This window comes from Empidonax traillii, unplaced genomic scaffold (assembly GCF_003031625.1).
Source record: "Empidonax traillii isolate 1590-97213 ecotype Southwest subspecies unplaced genomic scaffold, ASM303162v1 scaffold196:size3368384, whole genome shotgun sequence".
NCBI lineage: Eukaryota > Metazoa > Chordata > Aves > Passeriformes > Tyrannidae > Empidonax > Empidonax traillii.
The window spans coordinates 778,549-799,387 of NW_020955389.1; the positions used below are offsets into that span (position 1 = coordinate 778,549).

General features: G+C 42.9%; 1 protein-coding gene across 1 annotated transcript in view; it reads right to left on the reverse strand.

The window, feature by feature from the left end:
• RIPOR2 (RHO family interacting cell polarization regulator 2) overlaps positions 1-20,839 on the reverse strand; it is a 68,169-nt gene that overhangs the window by 17,547 nt on the left and 29,783 nt on the right. The window contains 11 exon segments of the mRNA XM_027886865.1: positions 1,974-2,103; positions 3,138-3,286; positions 4,682-4,807; positions 6,084-6,127; positions 10,194-10,257; positions 11,197-11,346; positions 14,188-14,241; positions 15,268-15,291; positions 15,502-15,580; positions 16,225-16,380; positions 17,582-17,708. Coding sequence (XP_027742666.1) covers positions 1,974-2,103; positions 3,138-3,286; positions 4,682-4,807; positions 6,084-6,127; positions 10,194-10,257; positions 11,197-11,346; positions 14,188-14,241; positions 15,268-15,291; positions 15,502-15,580; positions 16,225-16,380; positions 17,582-17,708 — 1,103 coding nt within the window.

Genomic DNA, 20,839 nt, shown 5'->3' on the forward strand with positions numbered 1-20,839 from the left:
AATGTTTTTCATGCAGCATTGGAAAGAAGAAAAAAATGAAGTATGTGCCCTTGAAAGAAAAAGGCAAAGAAAAATATTAAATAAGCATTCAAAATTTGAGAGAGAGGAGAAAAATGTTTCAAATCCAACTTCTGCTTTCATCTGGCATGGTTCTTCATTTCAGCAGGAAAACTGCTGGAAAACCGGGGCTTAGCATCTCTCTGTTAAGCAGAGAGCTCTAGGAAGTGAGCCCCAGAAGAGAGACACAAATTCCACTCATCCTACTAGATTTCCTCAGACAGCTCTTCTAGTGCACTGCTCTGGTTCCTGTAGCATGGCTGTTTTTAATGGGGCTGTACTTAAGCCATCTTGTCGGCACTTTCCTATCCATTATAGATTTCTGTTCTATTTTCTGACTTCTAAAGTGGCAATCCCTACACTGTAACAGTTTGCTCCAAAAGTTTCTCTAGAGTCATGGTGTTTTAATGATGATACTACTGTGCAATTTCTTTTCTGTTGAAAGTATGCTCTGCATGTGGCATGGATCTCTGTAAGAATTGTTGAACAAGAGTTATACAGGAGTCACATCCAATGTGAGTTTCTGCTGAAATGAAACAGCAAAATTGTGTGGTGGTGTATTGAGCAGGCCATTGATCATTTAAGAAGCAAAACCAGCCTATACAGATTCCAGAATGATCAGTGAATATATATATACATATTCATCTCTGACTGACCTACAGGGAAAAATCATCTGCCTATCTGAACTACAGATCTTCCTTTGTTATGTGGCCAACTCATGGAAATGCACAGCATAGATGGAAAGCAACTACTATTTTGCTGACAATTTGCTGGAAAGAACTGCAGGCATTCACATGTTGTTAAGCTGCATAAGGTTAAAATGCCCAAAACTTGCAACTTTTTTTTTCCAGTACCATTACCAGCTTTTTTCCCCTAAACATAATTACAGTCAAAGGTTTATTTCTTCCTTCCCTTGACATAGGTATGTTTTTAGCATCTGAAAGTCATGTTACAAGGCAAATGTATAACAGGTGATTTTTAAGAACACTGTTGGCTTGTATTCCTGCCCTGCTCTCTGCCCACAGATAGTTGACTTCTGATCATTATCTCTGCAGAAACCAAGAGGAATTTGATTTAATGTGAGCCGCATGGGCTGAGAGTTATGTCCTCCCCTCTAATCAGTCAGCAAAATAAGTGAGTTGCAACAGAGAGCAACACATGAAGCATGCATGGGAATGGAGATGCCACACAGAGACTGAAAAAATCCTCCACCAAACAAAAACCAGGACTCACATATAGCTCTAGCCCTGCTTTTGGGCTTAACCTGAGCGATGACAGGTCACTAAAAGAGCGACTGCGACGAAGCTTGTCAAAGAAAGTGTCTTGCAGAGCATCTAAGATTGTCAACTTTGGCCTGTCTTGCAGAGGATGCAGCCATTTCTTCAACAGTTAAAGCAAAGAGGGTGTGAGGAACGGCAAGTTAAATGAATGCTTTGTAGCAGTGTACTAAAGTACAGGCATGGGATGCAGCACTTGTAAAATTAATCTCTGTACAGATGGCCTGATTAAGCATTCAGAATTCGATTCATGCAAAACGTAGGAGCACCCTGTGAATATCTTTGGTATATGGGCAAATCTTATCACAGGATACTTAAAAATACTTCTGCTATAATGGTTGTTTGACTACTGTCACAAAATGAAAACACATTTTATAAAGATTATTCAAGTATTATAGCAGTCGGGCAAGAAGAAGAGGTATGCAATAATTGGCCACATAGTTTCAAAGATGCCAGGATCATAGCCACCTTCTTTTCGGATTAGCAGCTAGGAATGCACTTGATTTATAAGCATTTGTAAAGGTAACCTGCTGGAACCAGGGAAGAAAAGCTTAGACGTGTAAAGCAATGAAGTGTTTGCAGTGTTTGAACTGCTCTAGGGCTTCTCATTACATAAACATGAAGCTGAACAGAGCTTACAAAGAATGAGTGGTCCTTGAAGGTTGGTGTTTCAGGAGTGCCTTGGCTGTACATGGACATTCTCCTCTGGAGAGCAGATGCCTTGCTCACATTTCCTGTGGACGGGGTCAAGTCTTCAACATCAAAGGGGCTACGGACACACAAGCAGAAGAAAAAAAAAAGGTTGTTAGGCTGAGTGAGAAGGTCTTTCAGGTCCACAGAAAGGCTTTTTGAAGAGGTGGCTTATTAGCACATCAAAACCCAGAGGTATAGCAAGTTTTTTTAACAGAAGTGTTTAAAAGAAAATGTTGTTAATTAGACAGCAGTCTCAGAAGTGTGGTTCTCAGTTCCGATAAAAGTGTTCACTCAGAAATCGTTTATGTGTGTAGTCTGATGTTATTCTTCTCACATGAAAAGTATTCTTGGATTTGAGTTGCCAAGTGTCACACATACTAATGAGAAAGGTGCTCTACTATTAATAGAACTGTTGCATTATAAAGGAAACCCAGAGCTGTTATTGCTGAGTTCATGTTTACTGCATTACAAGAAACAGCACACACGATTGTAAAAGTTAAATGCATCAACGCTTCTTCAGAAATGACATTTACCTATTTCATTAAAATGCAGTGAGAATTTGGTTTGGATCCTAATGCCATCAACTCACCAATGTGGATAGAAATTGCCAGGAGGTTTCCCACCACCTTTGTAGTACATAAAGCCCTTAAAAGCCAGCTTTTAAAGATAGGCCAAGTTCTGAATTTCACTATGATAACATAAATCCATAAATCCAGCAATGATTTTTAGATTAATATTAAATAAGATTAATGAATATACGAACACTCAGTTATGTTCCCTTTTTAATCTTGGGGAAGAAGTATAAGCTTTAGGCAATTCTGAGCTCTCTTGTCACTATTTGTTTCCTGTGCCTCATAATGTCAGTACTTACCAAACCTAATTCAACAGCTGAAATTAGGCACAACCCCCTTTGCCACAGGTAACACAGGCAACCTGAGGTTGATCATGAACTATTTCTTACACACCAAACTTGGGCCACAAGTCCTTCCCAGTTCTCCTCAGGAGGGAGCAAAATGGAGAGAATACCCCCCACGGATGGACGTTTTCTCTTTGGTTGAGGCTTTACAGCTGATTGATTGATTGATTGATTGAGCAACCAGTTCTACTTACTACCAGGTGATTTCAAGGTTCAGCTTTACTGTGCCAAGGTCATTAATGTCTACTGCAACCACCTGAGGCCGAGCTGCAAACAGGTCTTTCGTCTCACAGGTTACACTTCCCACAAGGATATGAGTAGCAAGTCCTTTAACTTCTGTGACCTGTAAGAGACAAAACCAGGACATCCTTAATCACAAGGCAATAGTTTTGATTTTCTGACCTGGACTCCTTGCCAAAAGGCTTCTAAAATATGATTATGTCTGTTGATTTACTTAAGGGAAAAATCTGGGGTTTGGTTGTGGTTTTGTTGGGTTTTGCTTTTTTTTTTTTTTCTTTTAATAAATTCATAGTTGAATATGATGATGATTCTACAGTTTTCTTTATGTTTCTTTATGGGTGTCAGAAGAGAACAACCATACTGGCTCAGACTAAGGGGCTTTTCAATCTTTTATTTGATCTTCTGCAGTAACCATAAGCAGAGCCTGAGGGAAGAACGAGAGCAAGGAGAGCATATAGCCTCTCAGAAGCTGACATTTTTCCTGACTGGGAATCTCCTGATGTAACCTGCCTACTTCATAATTACCAAGGGGGCTCTTTTCCTGGTATTCATCTCTTGTACCTCCAAAACCATGTAATTGTTTACACCAGTGCTGGCCTTTGGTGAAGACTTCCACAGATTCAGTGGTGAGGAGCTACATCCATATATGTTGTTATAGTAAGAGTACAGCACTATTCATAATTAAAGATACACTTGCCTAAAAATTCAGAGCAACAGTTACATTTGCGGCTCCTACACAAACCAGCTTTTGGCTGTTTGCTTTAAAGTCAGTTCTTGAGCCTTTTATGTGAAAGTGTTTGGAGAGAGTCCAAAAAGGGGAGAGAATATACACTTTAACCTTAATAATACTGGGACTCTTGTGCACTATCAGAACAGGTTCTCTTCTAACTTTCCACCAGTGTTGTTAAACTGGGGAGAATGACTCACCTTTTGTCACAGCTTGCCTTTCTATGAAAACCTACAGTCTCACACATTTGGAACTATTCTGTTGGGGGTTCTGTAATCACATGTATTTTCTTCATTAAGTCTTTGCAGTGTCTAAGTAGGCCATTTTCCCTAAGACTTCCAAGGTGCTCCTCTGTTTAAGCTGCCTAACCAGAGTCACCTGGAATAGTTTTAAGCAGCAATTTCTAGACAGGGGTCAGAGAATAGGTATCTCTAGGTTAGAGACTAGTTGGAAGGAAAGGATATGGACTTTCAGCCAGGAGAAAAGTGTGTTGGGAGGCCAGAGGCAATGAAGGGATGGAGCAGTGGCAGAACTGCTCCCAAACTCCATTTTGGGAGGAGAACCTCTCCCATGGCACTGACAAACTGATTAGACTTGTATCAAAACTTAACAATCTACAGCACTTCACTTTAGTAAGTGTGTCAGAAATACTAATGATGGCTCATTCAGAAAGAGTTAAACAATCCGCTTCTTTGTTTTTGTTAAAGGTGCACCAAAAGACAGGTTCTTGACTGCTGCTTTGCTTACAGGCAAAGAAGTCACCATAGATACCTTAATGGAGATCAGCCCGACAATGAGAGGGAGGAAAACCATTTCTTCTCCGTCCCAGCTTTGCTTGCCATTCACTTCTATTTTCCCTTTCAGTTTCCATCGCTGGCGACCATAACGCATGAAAATCTAAAAGAGAGAAATCCTCTTATTTTCTTGGGAAATCTGCTTTCATGATGCACAAATATCACAAACAGAACTGAGGACAGAGGGTCTGAAAAAGGCTGGAAGAGTAAGTGGCATAGGCACTGCTGTTCTGCTTCCTGTTGAGTCAGAGGGAAAAGTCTGTTCTGGAGGATCTCTGTCTCTCAGTTCTCCCAGTTGCTCCCTTTGGGAGTGTACCCCTCACTCAAGATTTCCCCTTCATGTAACTGGAAGACTCATAACAAAGCTGCAAGACATTTAATTCTATTTACAGGGAAAGTGGCAGGGGGAGGGAGATTTGGGAGGGCGGGATGAAAACCCCCATGGTCTTCCCTAATGTCTACAACTGGCTGGATCTCCTGTCTTCCCAGGTGGGAGAGAAGGTAGGTGAGCTTTTGGCCATTTCCCATCAGAGGCCTCGCCAGCTGCAAGGTTTTGGCTGGCTGGTGATGGAAATGAATGACACCCACAGGCTCTTTGGGCTGAAGGGCTGACTGGGAGAGATCTGCTCCAAATAACTGGCCCCACAGGGGAAGCACATGCCATTGTAGGCATAAGAACAGCAGGAGGCATTCGTCACAGGGAACGAGAGCGGCAACAAATGAATCTATGATCAAGACAGCTGGGAAGTACTGGTTTGGGGGATACATTATCAAGTCACTGTAAATGTCTTCAGAGCTGGTTCTGCTCTGGACAGAGTGAGAGGCTTTTATTTTAATCCATCTCTAATTAACCTGCTCTTGATGTTCTCTACTGAAACGCTGCAGTGACCAAAGGTCGTGACACAGCCTTACAGCAGGTAACATCTGGGTCTCAAGAAATGGTTATTCAGTGTCTTTCTGCTGCTCTGCTTTATGATGAAGTAGAACCCAAGCATCCACTAAAGGATGCTTGCAAGAACGTTTTCAGTTTGTTCTACGTGCATGAGATGGGGCATAGGCCTTCTTCCAGGGGAATTAAAAATGTTTGTCAGAAATAAGATTTTTAAAAGTTAAAAAAAAAAAAAGGCTTGTAGTTCTTTGAATACTCATCACCCAGTGCTCTGAATATAATTTCCAGGTCTTCAGACAGATGCCCTGACAAAAATAGACATACAGAAAACTGCAAGGTTTTTTCAGAGCACATACATGAAAAATAACAGCTGTTAGTTGGTGTGCTGATGTGAAAAGGTTTTATTGATTGCAATGTAAAAAGCAGCATAAATCTGCCTTCCTTTTGATTCTGTTGCTATTAAGTAAATGATAAACCAAACCAGACGTACCTCATATTGATCTCCTGGGCAGAGCCGAGCGAAGCCAGCCAGACCTGAGAAGGAAAGACATGAAGGGGCTGTGGGAGGGCCTGGGCTACCAAGCACAGTTGTACCCAGGAATGGGGTGCAGTGGAGTGCCCAGGGCCACCACTGCCATACTTGGACAGAAGAGAGCAACCCTGCAGTGCCCCAGCTGCTGTTTACATCCCCCCTCTTATTGTTGCCTTCGCATTCTCCAAACCAAGACAGCCTCTCCATCTTAATTTCCTATTTTCTTTTTTATTTGGTATAAAGTGTGGTTTCTTGTGTATGGAAGATTTATACTTTCCAGCTTTTGTTCCCTACAAGAGCTCAGTTTTCTTTTACATAGTAATTATAGAAAAAGAACAGCTTCCTGATGTCACGTACCTTCAGAAACTCAGCTCAAAGCTCTTACTATCATGAGTGTAGGCGAGCTGTGGATCACCACGTGCTTGCTGCTTAACACTAATCCGACCGAGTTATACACTTTACACAGAATCCTTTTTAGTGCATCTTCATAGAGACACAGCAAGTGAGAGGGGCTCCTCCTGCTTGGTGCTTCCATAACATTATCATTCCCATAATAGCTTTCGAGAGTAAGTGCATCACAAATCATGACTGACATCTGTAATATGAGATTTATCCCATTTTTCCACATAGGGGGACAAAGAGCACAGCAAAGCAGCTGTGATATATGTTTGCTTTTGGTTTTTTGGGGTGTTCTTTTAAGGTAGGACATGATGATTCTATTTCTATATTGGCACCATGCATGTGAAATGAAAGTTTCCTGAGGGACCACAGTGAAATCCTAGGGAAGTTACCATCCCTCTCCTGGCCTGCTGACCTGCTCTTTTGTGGTATTCAACTGGTTGTTTTTCTCAGAGAGGGAACCTCTCCCTTCTCACAAATCCCCTCAGTAGGTAGCTATTGCACTTGTTTTGGTATAAAAATTTACCCAGCTTTGCCTGGGTGAATCTAAACTATGCCTCTAGTGCTGCTGTGCTAAAGAAACCACCTTGAGGACACATACAAAGCCTGTGGTAGAGAAAGGAATGAAAACAAACCTGCTGGGGCTTTTGGGCTGCATTTATCCTCAAATGCCATGAGTGAACATGCATAGGTGTGTTAAAATCAAGGCAAGTATGAGGAATCCTAGTGTTGTCTTTACTTTCGGGGATGAATTAGTCCTTCTAGCTGGACTATAGGAACACCTAGATCCCTGCATTCGGTCATGGACGGTCCCTGTGATCTGCTTATCTGCCTTTTCCATTTCTTTGACCAGAAAACAGTTTTTTTCGCTCGTCTTACTGTTTAGCAGAACAAAGAGGCCCCTGCGTGGAGCTCATATTACCGATTCCTTTCTAATTTATTTACTGTTTATAAATAATTTAAGATTACTAGCACTCCACTACTGCTTCTCTCTCCCTAGGCATGCTTTTGTAAGTGAATTTGATCTCTGTTGGGAACCCATCTCCAAAAGTATCGGAGGAAAATAAAAGGTCCTTTCTTTGCCCAGTGGATGGGGTGGGAGGGTGAGGAAACACAGCTTTAAAACTCCTTATTGATGTTCTCTGGAGCCGAGATCTTGAACAGTGGCCGGACCAACCAGGCTGGCCAAATATTTTCAGCTTGATGAAGAGGGGGCTTAGTTCTGACTTGACAACAGGGAATAAGTACTTTCACAGGTAACAACTTTTTGGTGACTGAATGGCTTATGGGGACTAAACAAATAATAGGAACCAATGGTTCTATCATACAATTTCAAATATCATATAATTTCAAATTACCTTTGTAAAAGCACTGGGCTTGTAAATGCAGACAGGACGGGAGATTGCTCCTGGTGTGTCAGCATAAGCAATTAGGGGACAGGGTCAGTAGGTGGCTGTGGTAAGGTGGCAGGGCCACCTGCAGTTCATGCAGCACATACAGCTCTGCTGGTGTGCAGGATGCTGGAGTCATGGACTGTGGTTGCTGGTGCTGGGCTCCCTGTTACAGAGCCTCTCATGCATCAGGCCAGCATATTGCTCCTCCTGTGTGAAACAGGATGGACATTCCTCCTTCTGCTGTCCTGGCATATCAAACAGGTATAGGAGCACTTCCACATGTACAGGGGCGCTTCCCTGTACATCTCAACAGGACATCTGATTCCATACAGGAATTTCCACAGTGGTTTTGCCTATTTAATTTCAATAGCCGATTAATCCTGAGCAGTAAACTAAGCCTGCTGGCAAGTTTATTATCTTAATTTTGAAAAATGATTAGGCTTTTTTTTTTCCTTTAAATATCAGTCACAAAAACACAGTGCAGCTCCCCTGCTTCCTGACAATGTGTAGGTTGGCTTGCTTTCAGTGTAAGTGACAGAGGGCATAAAATAAAAATAACTGTCACTGGAATGGCTAGGAACAGATAAGCTTTGGGGAGAGGAATGCTTTGATTTTAAATTAGATCCTAAAGTTAGCTGGATATGCTGCAGTATAACTTAAGGGGGAAACTTGCTGCATGATCTGCAGGGTTTTGTGCAAGAGCTGTGGTGAGCCTTAACAATAGGAAGGGTCGATTGTCCTACTGGATTCCTATTCCTAGGGAAAACTATCTAGATAGAAATCTTAGATGCCCTAATTAGAGAATACTTAATGACATGCCATTTCTCTTTGCTGTTTTCTAATTTGGGCTTCTTTATACTGTGAAAACTCTGTTCAGAAGCAGCTGCTGTTCATGGTTTGTGCTCTGCTCCCTCACGTGAGTGCAGTACCTGCCTTCTAGAGAGCCCTTGAGTTTTGCTGGAGGACCTGAGCATGCAAAAGAGAAGGAGCGAGACCTCTTCAGTCCAGCCATTTGTGACACTGTGGCACCTTCTGCAACATGTCCTGCTTATCAGGAACTGTGCATTGCATTTACAGAAAATAAAGAAATGCTCCAAGGGACCTGACCTGATGCAATTCCCTTTATACATTCCGTGACATTGTGTTTCCTTCAGCATGCCCATGCTGTGGTTCTGCTATGGGTTTCAGAAATATCTGGCTCAGTCTTTGTGTGTCCATCTTGTAACTTTAAATCTATGTATCTTTGACTGCCTTTCCAGCACTGAAGAGTGGGGGCTTTAAAACCTGAGGGATGGAGCTAGGAGAAACTCCAACAGCTGCTGCAGTTGTCTTCTCTAATATAAGAGCACAGAGTAGCTATTTTAACTTAATCTAAGATTAATCCTAATCTTATGCACTGCAGCCATAGGACACAACTGTGACAAGGCAGGCAGAATCAAAACCCTGTATGAGATTTGTGAGCTCTGAAAGCTCCACCAGGAGTAATATGGATGTTTTAAATGGCACGATTTCAAGTGAAGAATTAGAAGTTCATGAATATTTAGATGCTGGTTTTGTTTTATAGAACTATTTTCATACCAGTGATTGAAGATCCAAAAAAGATATCTCCCCACAATCTCTTCTTTAAGACATTGAGTCTTAAAGGGATAACAGCATTAGCAATACCCGATGATCCACTGAGGCTTCAGGTAAAACTGATTCCACTGTATTCAAACCCATAAAATATCCTGTCATAAAGACAAGGAATATAATGGAAAGGTGAATGCCACCACTGAGTTACCTAGGTAAACTACCCCCAGCTTTTTGATTTTTTTTTACATTTGGTCAAAAATAATATTAGTCACAATTAGCAAAAGCAAAGGACTTAGAAACTGCTGATGTCAAATTAAGAAAGTATTTTGAACTTCAGCTCCACGAAGTTTCATGGAATTTCCTGGTCATCTTCTTAAAGGATAACTGAAACAGAGGCAAAAAGTACATCAGCCTTCACAACTGAATTGCTTTGGCTGTTGAGAGGAGTGTGAGGCAATGAGCCTAGAAAACCAGCAGCAGCATATCAGAAGGTCTCTTTGTAGGCTTTGGTGCTCCCGTTTCTGTGATCCTTTCCATTGGACAAGGAAATAAATTGGGGGTTTGAAGTCTAAGCAATGGATGTGTGCAGGGGAAACCACACCTGTCATAAATACACGTCACACAGCATGTGTTGATACTCTCACAAATCTGCAGCAATTGTACTGCTTACGGGGAAAGAAGGGGAAGGTGAAAAGGCAATTACCTTTCATCTTGATGCAAAACTCGCCCAGTAGGTTTTCCAGCTCTGCTTCTATGGTACACATGTTCTGTGTTGGATAGGAGAACAGCGAGGTCAGACAAACTCTCTTTGGGCTTTTTTTTTTTTTTTTTCCTTTTTGAAATGTGTATTTGGAAGGATAAATTCTGTTACACAAAGGAAAGATATTCTGCAGTAAAATCAGTCTCAGAGCTATCTTTGCTGTTTAGCTAGGTCTGACCCTAAAAATGGCAGCTGAGCTATGCCTGCTTGCACTGACACTGAATACAATCCTGTGCTCTTCTGCTGCTGCATGCTAATCCCCCTGTTGGCAGAGGGAAGCTGTGGCCCTTGGAGCATAACCTGGTCACTGTCCTGGTCCACTCTAGCTAGGACATGTGCCAGCAGCAGCTCCATGCCAAAGTGGCTCCCAGCATGATTTAATCTCTCAAGAAACATGGATTACATTAAGAAAAAAGACTATGGGAGATGGGTATCAAATCCTTTACAGTTCTTCCTTCAGATACTGAAAGGCTGTCACAGCATGTGTGCTGGGATGTTTGCAACACTATTAGACCATCGTTCTGTTGTTAATCTCCTGCCTGTTTAATAAAATAAATCTTGATCACAGCAAGTAAAACTGGTAGGATGCAGCACATGTCTGTATATACATGAGTTCCAGTCCATCCCTAAATCTGTGGGCAGGAAGGAGGTAGTTGGAGTGTAAGTGGGTTTGGCGCAGATTTACGTTTTTGTTCTTGTGCTGCAGTTCCTGGGTATAACCCAGCGCTCATAGAGCATAAACTGTTATTTCAAGCAACTCTTTGGGCCCATGCCTTTGTAAGTCATCAAGTATTCACCTGATGATAAACGAATAGTAATTACTCTTCTTCACTGAGTTTGCTCTTACTTCTTCTACCTGGATGAAACTCTCCCTGAAATCAGTGACAAAGTTCCTGTGGTTTTCAAACACTGTGAGAGTAAAAAGAATAAACTGATGAGGATGTACCTCTGTGTACTCCTTGTAGCTCCTGTTGATTTCTGTTAAACTCTCTCGAGCTGCTTTGCTGGCAGGAGACATCGCAAAGGCTTGCTTCATTTTGCTGGCACCATCACAGAGACGTTTTTGGATACAATAGGCTTCATAAAGCTCATCCACCTAGTGGGAACACGTATTAAAAAAAAAAAAAAAGAAACATAAAACCCAGCAAAATAAAGTCAATGCAATGAAGCAATTTGCATTAAAAGGAAACTCAGCCAAACCGTTAGATCCAATGGAGGGGCTGAGGAAACGAAGGTGTAATACTCTTTCAGTCTATGTGAAAGAAACACAGGATAAAAATAACTTCCACTGCAAAAATCTCAATACAGCAACACTAGATGCTGCCAGCAATTCACCTGCTTGCCCTGCATGCCTTTAAGCATTGCTACTCCCCATTTCCCCCTCTGGTAGAGTACAATTGTGCTCCCTGTACAATTGTATCGGTGAGGCAGGCATCCAGCAAGCTTCTCAAATACATTGGTGTGGAAGACTTCTTTCAAAGGCAACTGCAATGTCCACACTGCCAAATGGGTCTGGAAGTGGTAAATGACACATTTAACAGGGCCAGCAGTGTCTTGAGTTTCCCTAATGTCAGGATCGAGGCCGTTACAACATTTGACTAACAGGTAGTATTGGAAGCCAGCAATGATTTTTTTAATCCTCACTGTCCATCCTCCAGGAACTGGAAGCCATACTCCGAATCAGCCCACTAAAGGGCTTACAAACAGCTGATGTCAAAGTAAGACAGTATTTTGAACTTCAACCCCCCCAGGCATTTACATAATTCCTAAGTCATCCTCTTACACTCCTTAAATGTGACTTAGGCACCCAACTTTTCGTAAGCACTCTGGCAGTTTTGCAAAACATAGTCATACAATATTTAAAGCCTCACCTGGATCTATTTTCAGAAGGCAATGGATTTACATGTCTCATGCTTTGGTTTCCCTTCTCCCTCTCATCCCTGCAGTTACTCCATCCAAGTGTTTGCTAGGAGTCTACAGTGGTATAGATGGTGTATATATATATGTGTATGTGTAAACATATACACCAGCTATATATAGTAACATGTATTTTTATAGACATAATCTGTCAGATACAGAAGATGTGGGTTTTCTAACCTGTCTTTATCAGGGTAAGGAGAAGGACAGGAATGGAAGCTGCCTCTTTTCTGTTACTGAAGTCCCTGCTAAAACAGGATGATATTTTTTTACCTAAAATAACTTTTTTCCCTTGTTATCTCTGACATCAAGAGATCACCCTGTGCCCCGTGATGCTTCTGCTGAGCAGTGGATTTTCATATCAGAATTTCTCCTATGAAATCCAGCGCCTTGACTTCATCAGTCTATGACTTCATGTTGCTGCATTAGAGATGAGCCTGATGTGACAATCCAGACATGTTCCAAATCCCATTTTCCAAGCCTGCTTAACCACTAACAAAAAATGCTGTTGCTAATTTGTTTGGAACATGACTTGTCTTCCTGAAGGCTTCAAAGCCTTAGGTTGATTTTTACAAGGCAGTCTTGGATACCCAGTGGCTGAAGCCTCTGACTTGAGGGCACCCTAACCAAAACAGGGAATGCTTTGCAAATTTTGCCAATTTGAAGTTATAAAAAAAGCTTTCTGCAGTCATACCCACTCTTATTTCTCTTGCAAGTCAGCAAGCTAAGAACAGCTACTATAAATAGCTGTCACTTGGTATTTACTTCTGCCATCAGAGTGGAGCATTAGCCCGGGATTGATATCCTGCTCCCATCCATATGAGCATGGCTAGGGCATGGTCATCTGCTCCCCAAATATGTGGGATTTGCTGCTGTGCATCCCATTCTCCTCAATTTGGTTCCTCTACAGAGCAGCAGCAGGTAGAGGACAGAAGGCATCCCTGTGGCCCTGAAAATGTACTGCTGAAAAAGATCTTCTCTATCATTAGAAAGATTTTTCTTCATCTGCCCAAACCTATAAGCTTTAATACCACACAGGTCGGCTCCTTTTGTCTCTGTTGCTGTGGGTTACAGAAAGTGAACTAATGTGCTCGACAAGCTTGAGTAATACTGACCAGCATAACCTTTTGTGTTTGGAGCTTTTCAGTCTTATTATAAGCCGAGAAACCATTAGCTCTGAGCAGGCTGGAGTGGGAAGGACTTGAATGGAAATGTTCTTCAAGTACTAATTTTTGCCATTCATGTTGCCAGCAAGAGAGTAGGTGGCTTGGGGAACAAAATTTTAGTCTATCACCTTATGATTTATATTTTTATTTTCGGCTCCAAGAGTAAGAGAAGACTGAAATTAAAAGGTTTGGATAGGTTGTCATAATTGGAGCACTTGAAGCTGCGCAAACGCTTTTCAAATGACTCTCAAAAGATATTTCATCTGTCAAAAATAATTCATTCCTTTGTCAGGCTCAGAAAAGTAACTAAATGCTAGCAGATATGTTTATAATAAGAGAATACATGCCATGGATTTTGTCCAGCTTTAAAACGTATTAGTGTAAATCACAAGTACCTCTACCGAATATTCTCATCGATGTATTCAAGTGGATGTGGGCCCCAAACCATGCAGCATAAGCATTAGCAGTGAATCCAGTAATAAATCCAAACTATCTGCTGTGTGTGCTAGAGATAACTGCTGAATTAAATTACTTTCAGATGCAACTCTCTTTCTACCTATATGCATGCAGTGAGATAGATTTTTTCCCAGCAAGTCTCCAATCCTGTGTTCTCTCTGGAGCTAAAAGCGTGTAGGAGTGTCTCAGGGCATGGCTGGACCTTGGGGTTTACAAACCATGTGAAAACCCTTTCTTTGGCTCCAACCACCAGCCTATCATGGAAAAAAATACCAAATCTGGGAGAGGTTTTGTCAAGACGGCCTCCCCAGTGCAGAGGGGTAGCACGAGGCCAAGGGTTTGTTTTCCTAATAACATAGGAACAGATGCAGAAGAAAGATGATAGGAGAGCTCATTACCTTGCTAATGTGGAACTCCAGCCTTCTCATGTATCTTTCGACTGCTTTGATTTGCTGAAAGAAAGGAAAAGGCTGAGGGTGAGGCACATTTAAATAAATCAGTAAGACACTGTCACGTTAGATCTCCTAGTCCCTGTGGATCTGAGATACTCCTCCTTAAAACACACCATACCACGAATCTGGAATCAGTTGTCCCACCTCGCTATTGTTAAGCTGCTGCAGACAATGGATCTCTCTGACTTCTGTACCTAACATATATTTTTAATCAAAAAAGAGTTTTTATTTGGTCAGATTTCTCTAGGTTTTTCTAATTATTAAAAAAAAAATTAAAAAACAGAGGTGGGGGTTTTTTTAGCCTAAAAAATAATATTTTCAATACTCAGAAATCCTGTATTAAAATTGATCAGGTTCTGCATTTCAAAATCCATTCTCATCCTTAGCAAACTGGTTTTGACCGTAAACCCACGCTTGGCATTTTGACTGAAAAAAACCAAAGAAGTCAGACTTGTTCAGGAAATATTTTTGAAAGTTTTCCTTTTCTTTCACCCAAATTTTCCTGCAGGGAAACAATATTTTCAAATGACAGAAGCAGGAATGAACTGGGGCCTGACCCAGCCCCCAGGCCCCCCAGTGTGCCCTTGCAAGCCCCCATCTGCCTGGAGCTGGCTGGGCAAGGTTGCAAAAGGCAAGGATTCAACATCTGTCAGATGGCAGAAACAGGAGGTCTTACTCCTCCACTTCCTTCCTTCCCTGGTTAGGGTCTGCCTCTTTCCCTGTGCCCATCTCAGAGCCAGCCTGACCCAGCAGTCCTCAGAAAGGTGATGGATGGGGTAAATTTGATGCCAGGTTAGTGAGCACAGCTAGTTGGTGGAAGTACCAGGCAATATCAGAGCCCCTGAGAAGAGAAGGGGAGTAGGACTTCTTCCTTTGAAAGTGCAAATAACAAGGTAACTTCTTCCTCAACAGTGCTGGCTGGCATGGCTTGTAGATCTGCCTGAGAGAGGTTTCCCATGCCGGCTATGTACACAGTATGGTTACTAACGCTTCCTTGCAAAAGGAGTGTCAAAGGGAGTAACATACCTTATCTAAATCATACAGGACTCCCTGCAACAGAAAACATGAAACTGTTATTAATTTTGCAACACCACAAAAAAGTAAGGTTTGTCAGTCAACAGAAATCACAAACAAGACCACGGCTGGAAGAGAAGAAGAGCACCAGTGCAAATTCCCTATATCCCATTCCCATCCCCTGGCTGCTCCAGCACCACAAGAAGGTCACTGTGCATCTACACGATGACAAAGCATGACACATACCAGGCGTGAGTTTCTTTTCATGTCTTTTAACTGAGTAGTCAACTTATCCAGCTCTGTCTGGTGAACTTCCAGATACTCACTGCAAACACAAACCAGAGAAGGATGCATGAGCTCTGCAGCACATACCAAGCTGGCTGATGACCATCCTAAGAGAAAATCTTCCCAACGTATGGTTTTCCTCACTGGATGTGTTTACAGACAAAAACTCATTTACATTGATCTGTCTTAAAAGCAGCTCCCTGCTGCCTTTTTGGGAATAAATAGGAGCCACTTATTTAATTGTGTATAAGAACTCGGTTTTCTCTTTACACTGAGCAACCAGTTTCAAGTAAGCTAATCTGCTGCTTAGTTTATGGGCTGGTGCCTTCCAATCGCTGCCCTTGTATCTGGCTAATAAAAGCCCTGTTATCATCTGTGATGTTATCTTAAAGGTGATACAGGCCTTTCATAGGACTCTAGGAAATTCGGAGGGCAAAAAAACCTCTAATGTTGAAATCATAGGCTTTGGGAGCTTTACATGAAATGTGAATGGAAATGGGATTCTGCCTCCTGTATTCCTGTTTCCCATACAAATATTTCAGATCCTAAGTCTTACAATCCAGGCTTTAAGAGGTGTGTATGTTCCTCTCTCATGAGGAAGGATTCCTGTTCTTGTGATATGCTTCTCTAGGCTCTAAAATGTCACAGAAAGCTTCAATCAACAAGCAGGGTAAAGTTTCTTACTCCAGGCCACTCTTCAAGGCTTGGTAGACCTCTTCCATCCTTTTAGGCTGGGGTTCTTTGGGTGTGGTGCTGTTCTTATGGCCCAAATTATGCATTTTCTTCACCTTTGCTTGGGGCTTCTTGAGCGCAGAGGAATTTTCAATAAAGGAATTACACCTGCAAAATGAACATCAAAGAGGAAGAAATCCCTATAAATCACAGAAATCTCAAAGGAGCATAGCTTGAAGAAATCTTCTGATATTATATCTGCCAGCAGAAAGGAATCTGCTTCTGTGCCTGCCAGTTAAAGGACTGCATTTGTATACTGTTTAATAGTCTGAGTAGTCTGGGACATGCGCTGCCAGCTTTTAATGTGCCCACTGCCTTCCCTAGACACAAACGCTCACCTGGAAATGCCAGGCTGAGTCTGAATCTCATCAGACATTTTTCTGTCGTACACCATGCCTGTCCTAACTCTCATTGCTTAGCCAAAGCCATGAGAGGGCTGAGCTACAACCAGCTGCTAAAAAGAAAGGGGAGCCCAGATAATCTCAGGTGTAAAGCCTAGGGACTCCTAAGAAAGTCTGGCACTTGGTTAAGAGCATTTCTGGAGGATAGTATCAGACCACTGGTCTTGAGTATGGACCATAGGTAGCTCTGCATGGCAAAGGGAGGACGCTTGGTGTCTCTTTGGTGACTTTACTAGGGGGTAGGTCAGCATTTAACAACCATGACTGACTTGGGCTCTCAGTGGGAGGCAACCATTTGCCCTCCATTTCTCCTCAGTTGCTAAGTGGTGGTCTGGCACTGGGTAATTACACACGTCAAAATTAATTGTAAAGCAGCTTCTGAGGGCATCAGGGACTGAACGATTCGGCAGGTGCCTGACTCAAAGCCGTAAGTCCTGTCTAGCTGAAGGGTGGTACATATAAAGGCTCCACAGCCAAGCTCAGGGAAATGGCATTGTTTTACATTCATAGCAGTGCAGCAATGAGAAAACTGTCTTTTAGGTAGCAGTGGTCTTAAACTGGGGGCAGTGGGAAGTGTTTCATATTCCTGCACATTTCACATGTTGAAAAGATCACTGCATAAGTTAGTAAATTAAAATGATTCTCTGAAATTCTCTCACAGCTCTGAGGCATGTGAGGAAGCCCTGAATTAATGGGAGAGAGGCAAACAAGCACTTGGTAGCTCAGGCAGAGGGTAACAGCTTAGTTATACAAACAATATACAGAGACATTTAAGCCTAGGACACTTTATTTGGCAAGTCAGAGAGAAAGAAGTCCTCTCTCACCTCTTGTGCACCTTCAGCGCCTAAACCCCAGGGATCCCTTAGGGCCTGATTTCAAAATTCCCCTTAGAGAACAAGGGCACTTGCCTGGACCGTCTTTCCTGAAGCCCACTGAAGCCAGCAAAGGACTGGCTTCTAATAATCCCATTAGGACCTCCTGGGGAGAATGAATGTGATCCTATTGACATGATTTCAGGGAGCCTGGAAGATATTCCTGAAAAACAACAGAAAGCATGTCAGTAACAATGGAGAGAGAGTAAGAGACAGGTAGTGAGCCTGAGATAGCCTGGTGTCCACCAGTGATGGTAAGGGGTAACTGAATCCCACGAGGTTCTGTGACCCAAGGCATGAATCTTTTTGAACTGCCAAATCATCCCTGCTCAAAAACAAATTGGTCCTATTTTAATTCTGACTTACAGCACAGTGTCTACTGAAAATGTGACAGAGACACACAGAGGGTCTGGATGTGGCACTAGAAACAACTTCAGCGTAATAACCCCAATGCCATCCCTGATTTCTGCCATGCCTGGCATGCTTCACCCCCAGCCCCAGTGTCTCCATTTGCTACATCAGGGGGTCCTGGAAGTTATTTTGGGAGCATGCAGTGCTCTTAGGGGGCACTCGCTATCACTGCAAAGTCTGATTATGTATAATAATTTTAAAAAATGAGGGTTCATTCAGCATGAATCAAATGCTGCAGCTACCTTCAGATCCTTGCTCATTTTCCCTGTGGTTGTTCCCACTTGGCTGCTGAGAAGGAAGATGCAGTGGCTGTATGCACAGCCGTGATGTGCTGTGATGAGAGAGGGATGCTCTCCACCAAGAAAAGAGATGAGTAAATAAGCTCCAGGCACTGTATGCTCTGCATTTCATGTGTCCAGTGGAGCCTCAGCAGGGAGGAAGCCCTCTGTGTGTGCTCATTTCCAATGCCCAGCTTGGCATCTGCACCAAAGCAAGGTGATTGCAATCCACACCCACAAAGAAATAGAAAAGTGCTATGGTTCACAGCAGCTCCATCAGCTACCAGAAGGGGGAAGGGGGATGCCTCCCTCTTCATTTCCTCCTTAATCAACCATTTTCCTTGCCTCTGCCCTCAGCAGACAATTAAGCTGATTTTTCTGGTGACTTGTTTTTGTGCTGCTCTGGCAAGAGGAATGGCCTCACTGATCAGCATGAGGAGTACCATGGCCAGCAGAGGCTAGGCAGCAGGGCAGGGAACAGGAGGGGAAGGGGGATGGTGGAGAAGAGTACACCGGTCAGCAGGCACTGCCAGACACTGGCTCCCCCATCCCACATGACCAATCTTCTGATTGCCTCCATCCTTCCCGGGATGTCAGCACAGCTGCTGACGCCATTATGCGGTGAAATGGACTGAGAAACTAGGCCAGCTTAAAAATAATCTGACAGGAAATGAAAAAGGGGGCTTTTTATAGTTTTTTTCCATCTATTTTAAAAGCTGCACCCAGCCTGCCCCATGGCCCCAGTTCATTTCACTCCAACAGCTGGTGCCAAAGCAGTAGAGTGTGGCAGGGGTTAGACAGAGCTGATGTTCTGTGAAACTGTGACCTACAGGGCTGATGAGGTGACAGCGAGTCTAAACCACACTCTCATCCCCACAGACAAGTGCCCAAAAAAAGAAGCCACTTGTGAAGGCCACAGATTTGCAATGTAAGCCTTCACAATGGAACGTATTTATTAAAGATAAGCACCACAGCTACGTGATGCTTGCACGGCAAACACTCACTGCAGAAAGCAAATACATGGGAAAACATTGTGCACTGACCAGTTATGTTTAATATGCAGCACTGAGCTGGACAAATACTCTTTGAGGTGGCAGCAGGCGGCATGGTGAGCTACTGCTGCTCTGTGGAGGGGACTCCATTGCCTTTGTCAGGAATATTTCTGCAAGAGCTCTGCCAGGAACACTTCTTCCAGTCTCAACATTGCCAGTGCTACTGCTATTGAGATATTTTCTCTATTGCACAACCAAACCAGCACACATCTTTCTGTTTCGGAAGTGAGGGCTGCCACCCCAGACAGCCTCAGAGATATCACCTGGGGTGCAGTCAGGGGCAGTTTTTTCCTCCACTCTGCCATTTCTGTCACCAGCATAGCCTGGATGTAGCCCATCCAGCTCAGGGTTCAGTTTAACCGCAGCAGGGATTAAACTCTTGGGACAGAGAAGTCCCTCTCAGGCAGACCAGGATCACAAGCACATGTACTGGGCAGAAATCCACGGGCAGGAGAGACCAGGGAGAGGGTGGGAGCCAGAGAGGCTCAGGAGCAGCTGCTCCTCAGGAGTTTTGAAGAAACCGCAGCGAGGATGTGCTCTGGCTAACTCACACAGGGATAAACATGCAGCAGCCACAGCTGGAGATACTTGAGTCTGGTCAAGGAGAGCCCACATCTGGCCCTACACTCAGCCCTAGCTTTGTAAGGTTCTCAGCACACCTCTGCAGGGCTGAGCTCTGCTCAGGCTTGCCAATATCTGGCACAGCACTTGCCAGAAGGCATTTTGCAGCTTCCAGGGTCAAAGCTCATGTCCCTATACACGGCACAGGGTCTCCCTGTGTCAGCTCATGCCTAACAGCTCAAACTCCACTGAGAACCAGCTCCTGAGAGACACAGCACAAATAACACGATCACAGTACTCTGGGGCTCTGTGCAGCAAATTTCCCTTTGATTTTGCAAATAACCTTAAGACAGTCACGCTGCAATCTGTATGTTCCCATTTACACACAAGGATTTGCATTAAAAGTCATGTCCAGAGAACCAAGGAGCAGAAAATCCCCTGCAAGTGTTCAGCACTTGCATGGCTTGACAGGATGATTAACACACACACACACACCCTGACAGCATCTGGAGACCTATGAGGGTAGAAGCTAAACAACACTGACAGTTAGAGGAGATTTAGCTGCATGAACACCATCCATTCCTTAACAAATAAGAGGAATAAAACAAAACTTGAAGTCGGGTGCTAATCATGACCACATTGACTATAAAACATAATTACTTTAGGTTCAAAACTGTTGTCAAAATGCTAACATTTTGTGCAGGATGAGTCTCTTCTGTATTAAAGTGAACAGATGAATGCATTTCACTCTGAACAAAATTTTGGTGTCCGTGTGTGACTGGGTGCATACACAACTGAACTGTTTTGGTTTTCTTTTCCTTTGGGAAAACTTAAAAAATAAATAATTTTGGAAAAGGAATGCACTTATTTATTTTCTTTATTTTGCTCAAGCACTCAAATGGCTTTGCAAGGCTTTAGTAGCTAAGACTTTCCTCAAGATACCAGAAAGAAATGTTCAAGAAGTGCAATTGAAATGCAAATGAAAGACCTGC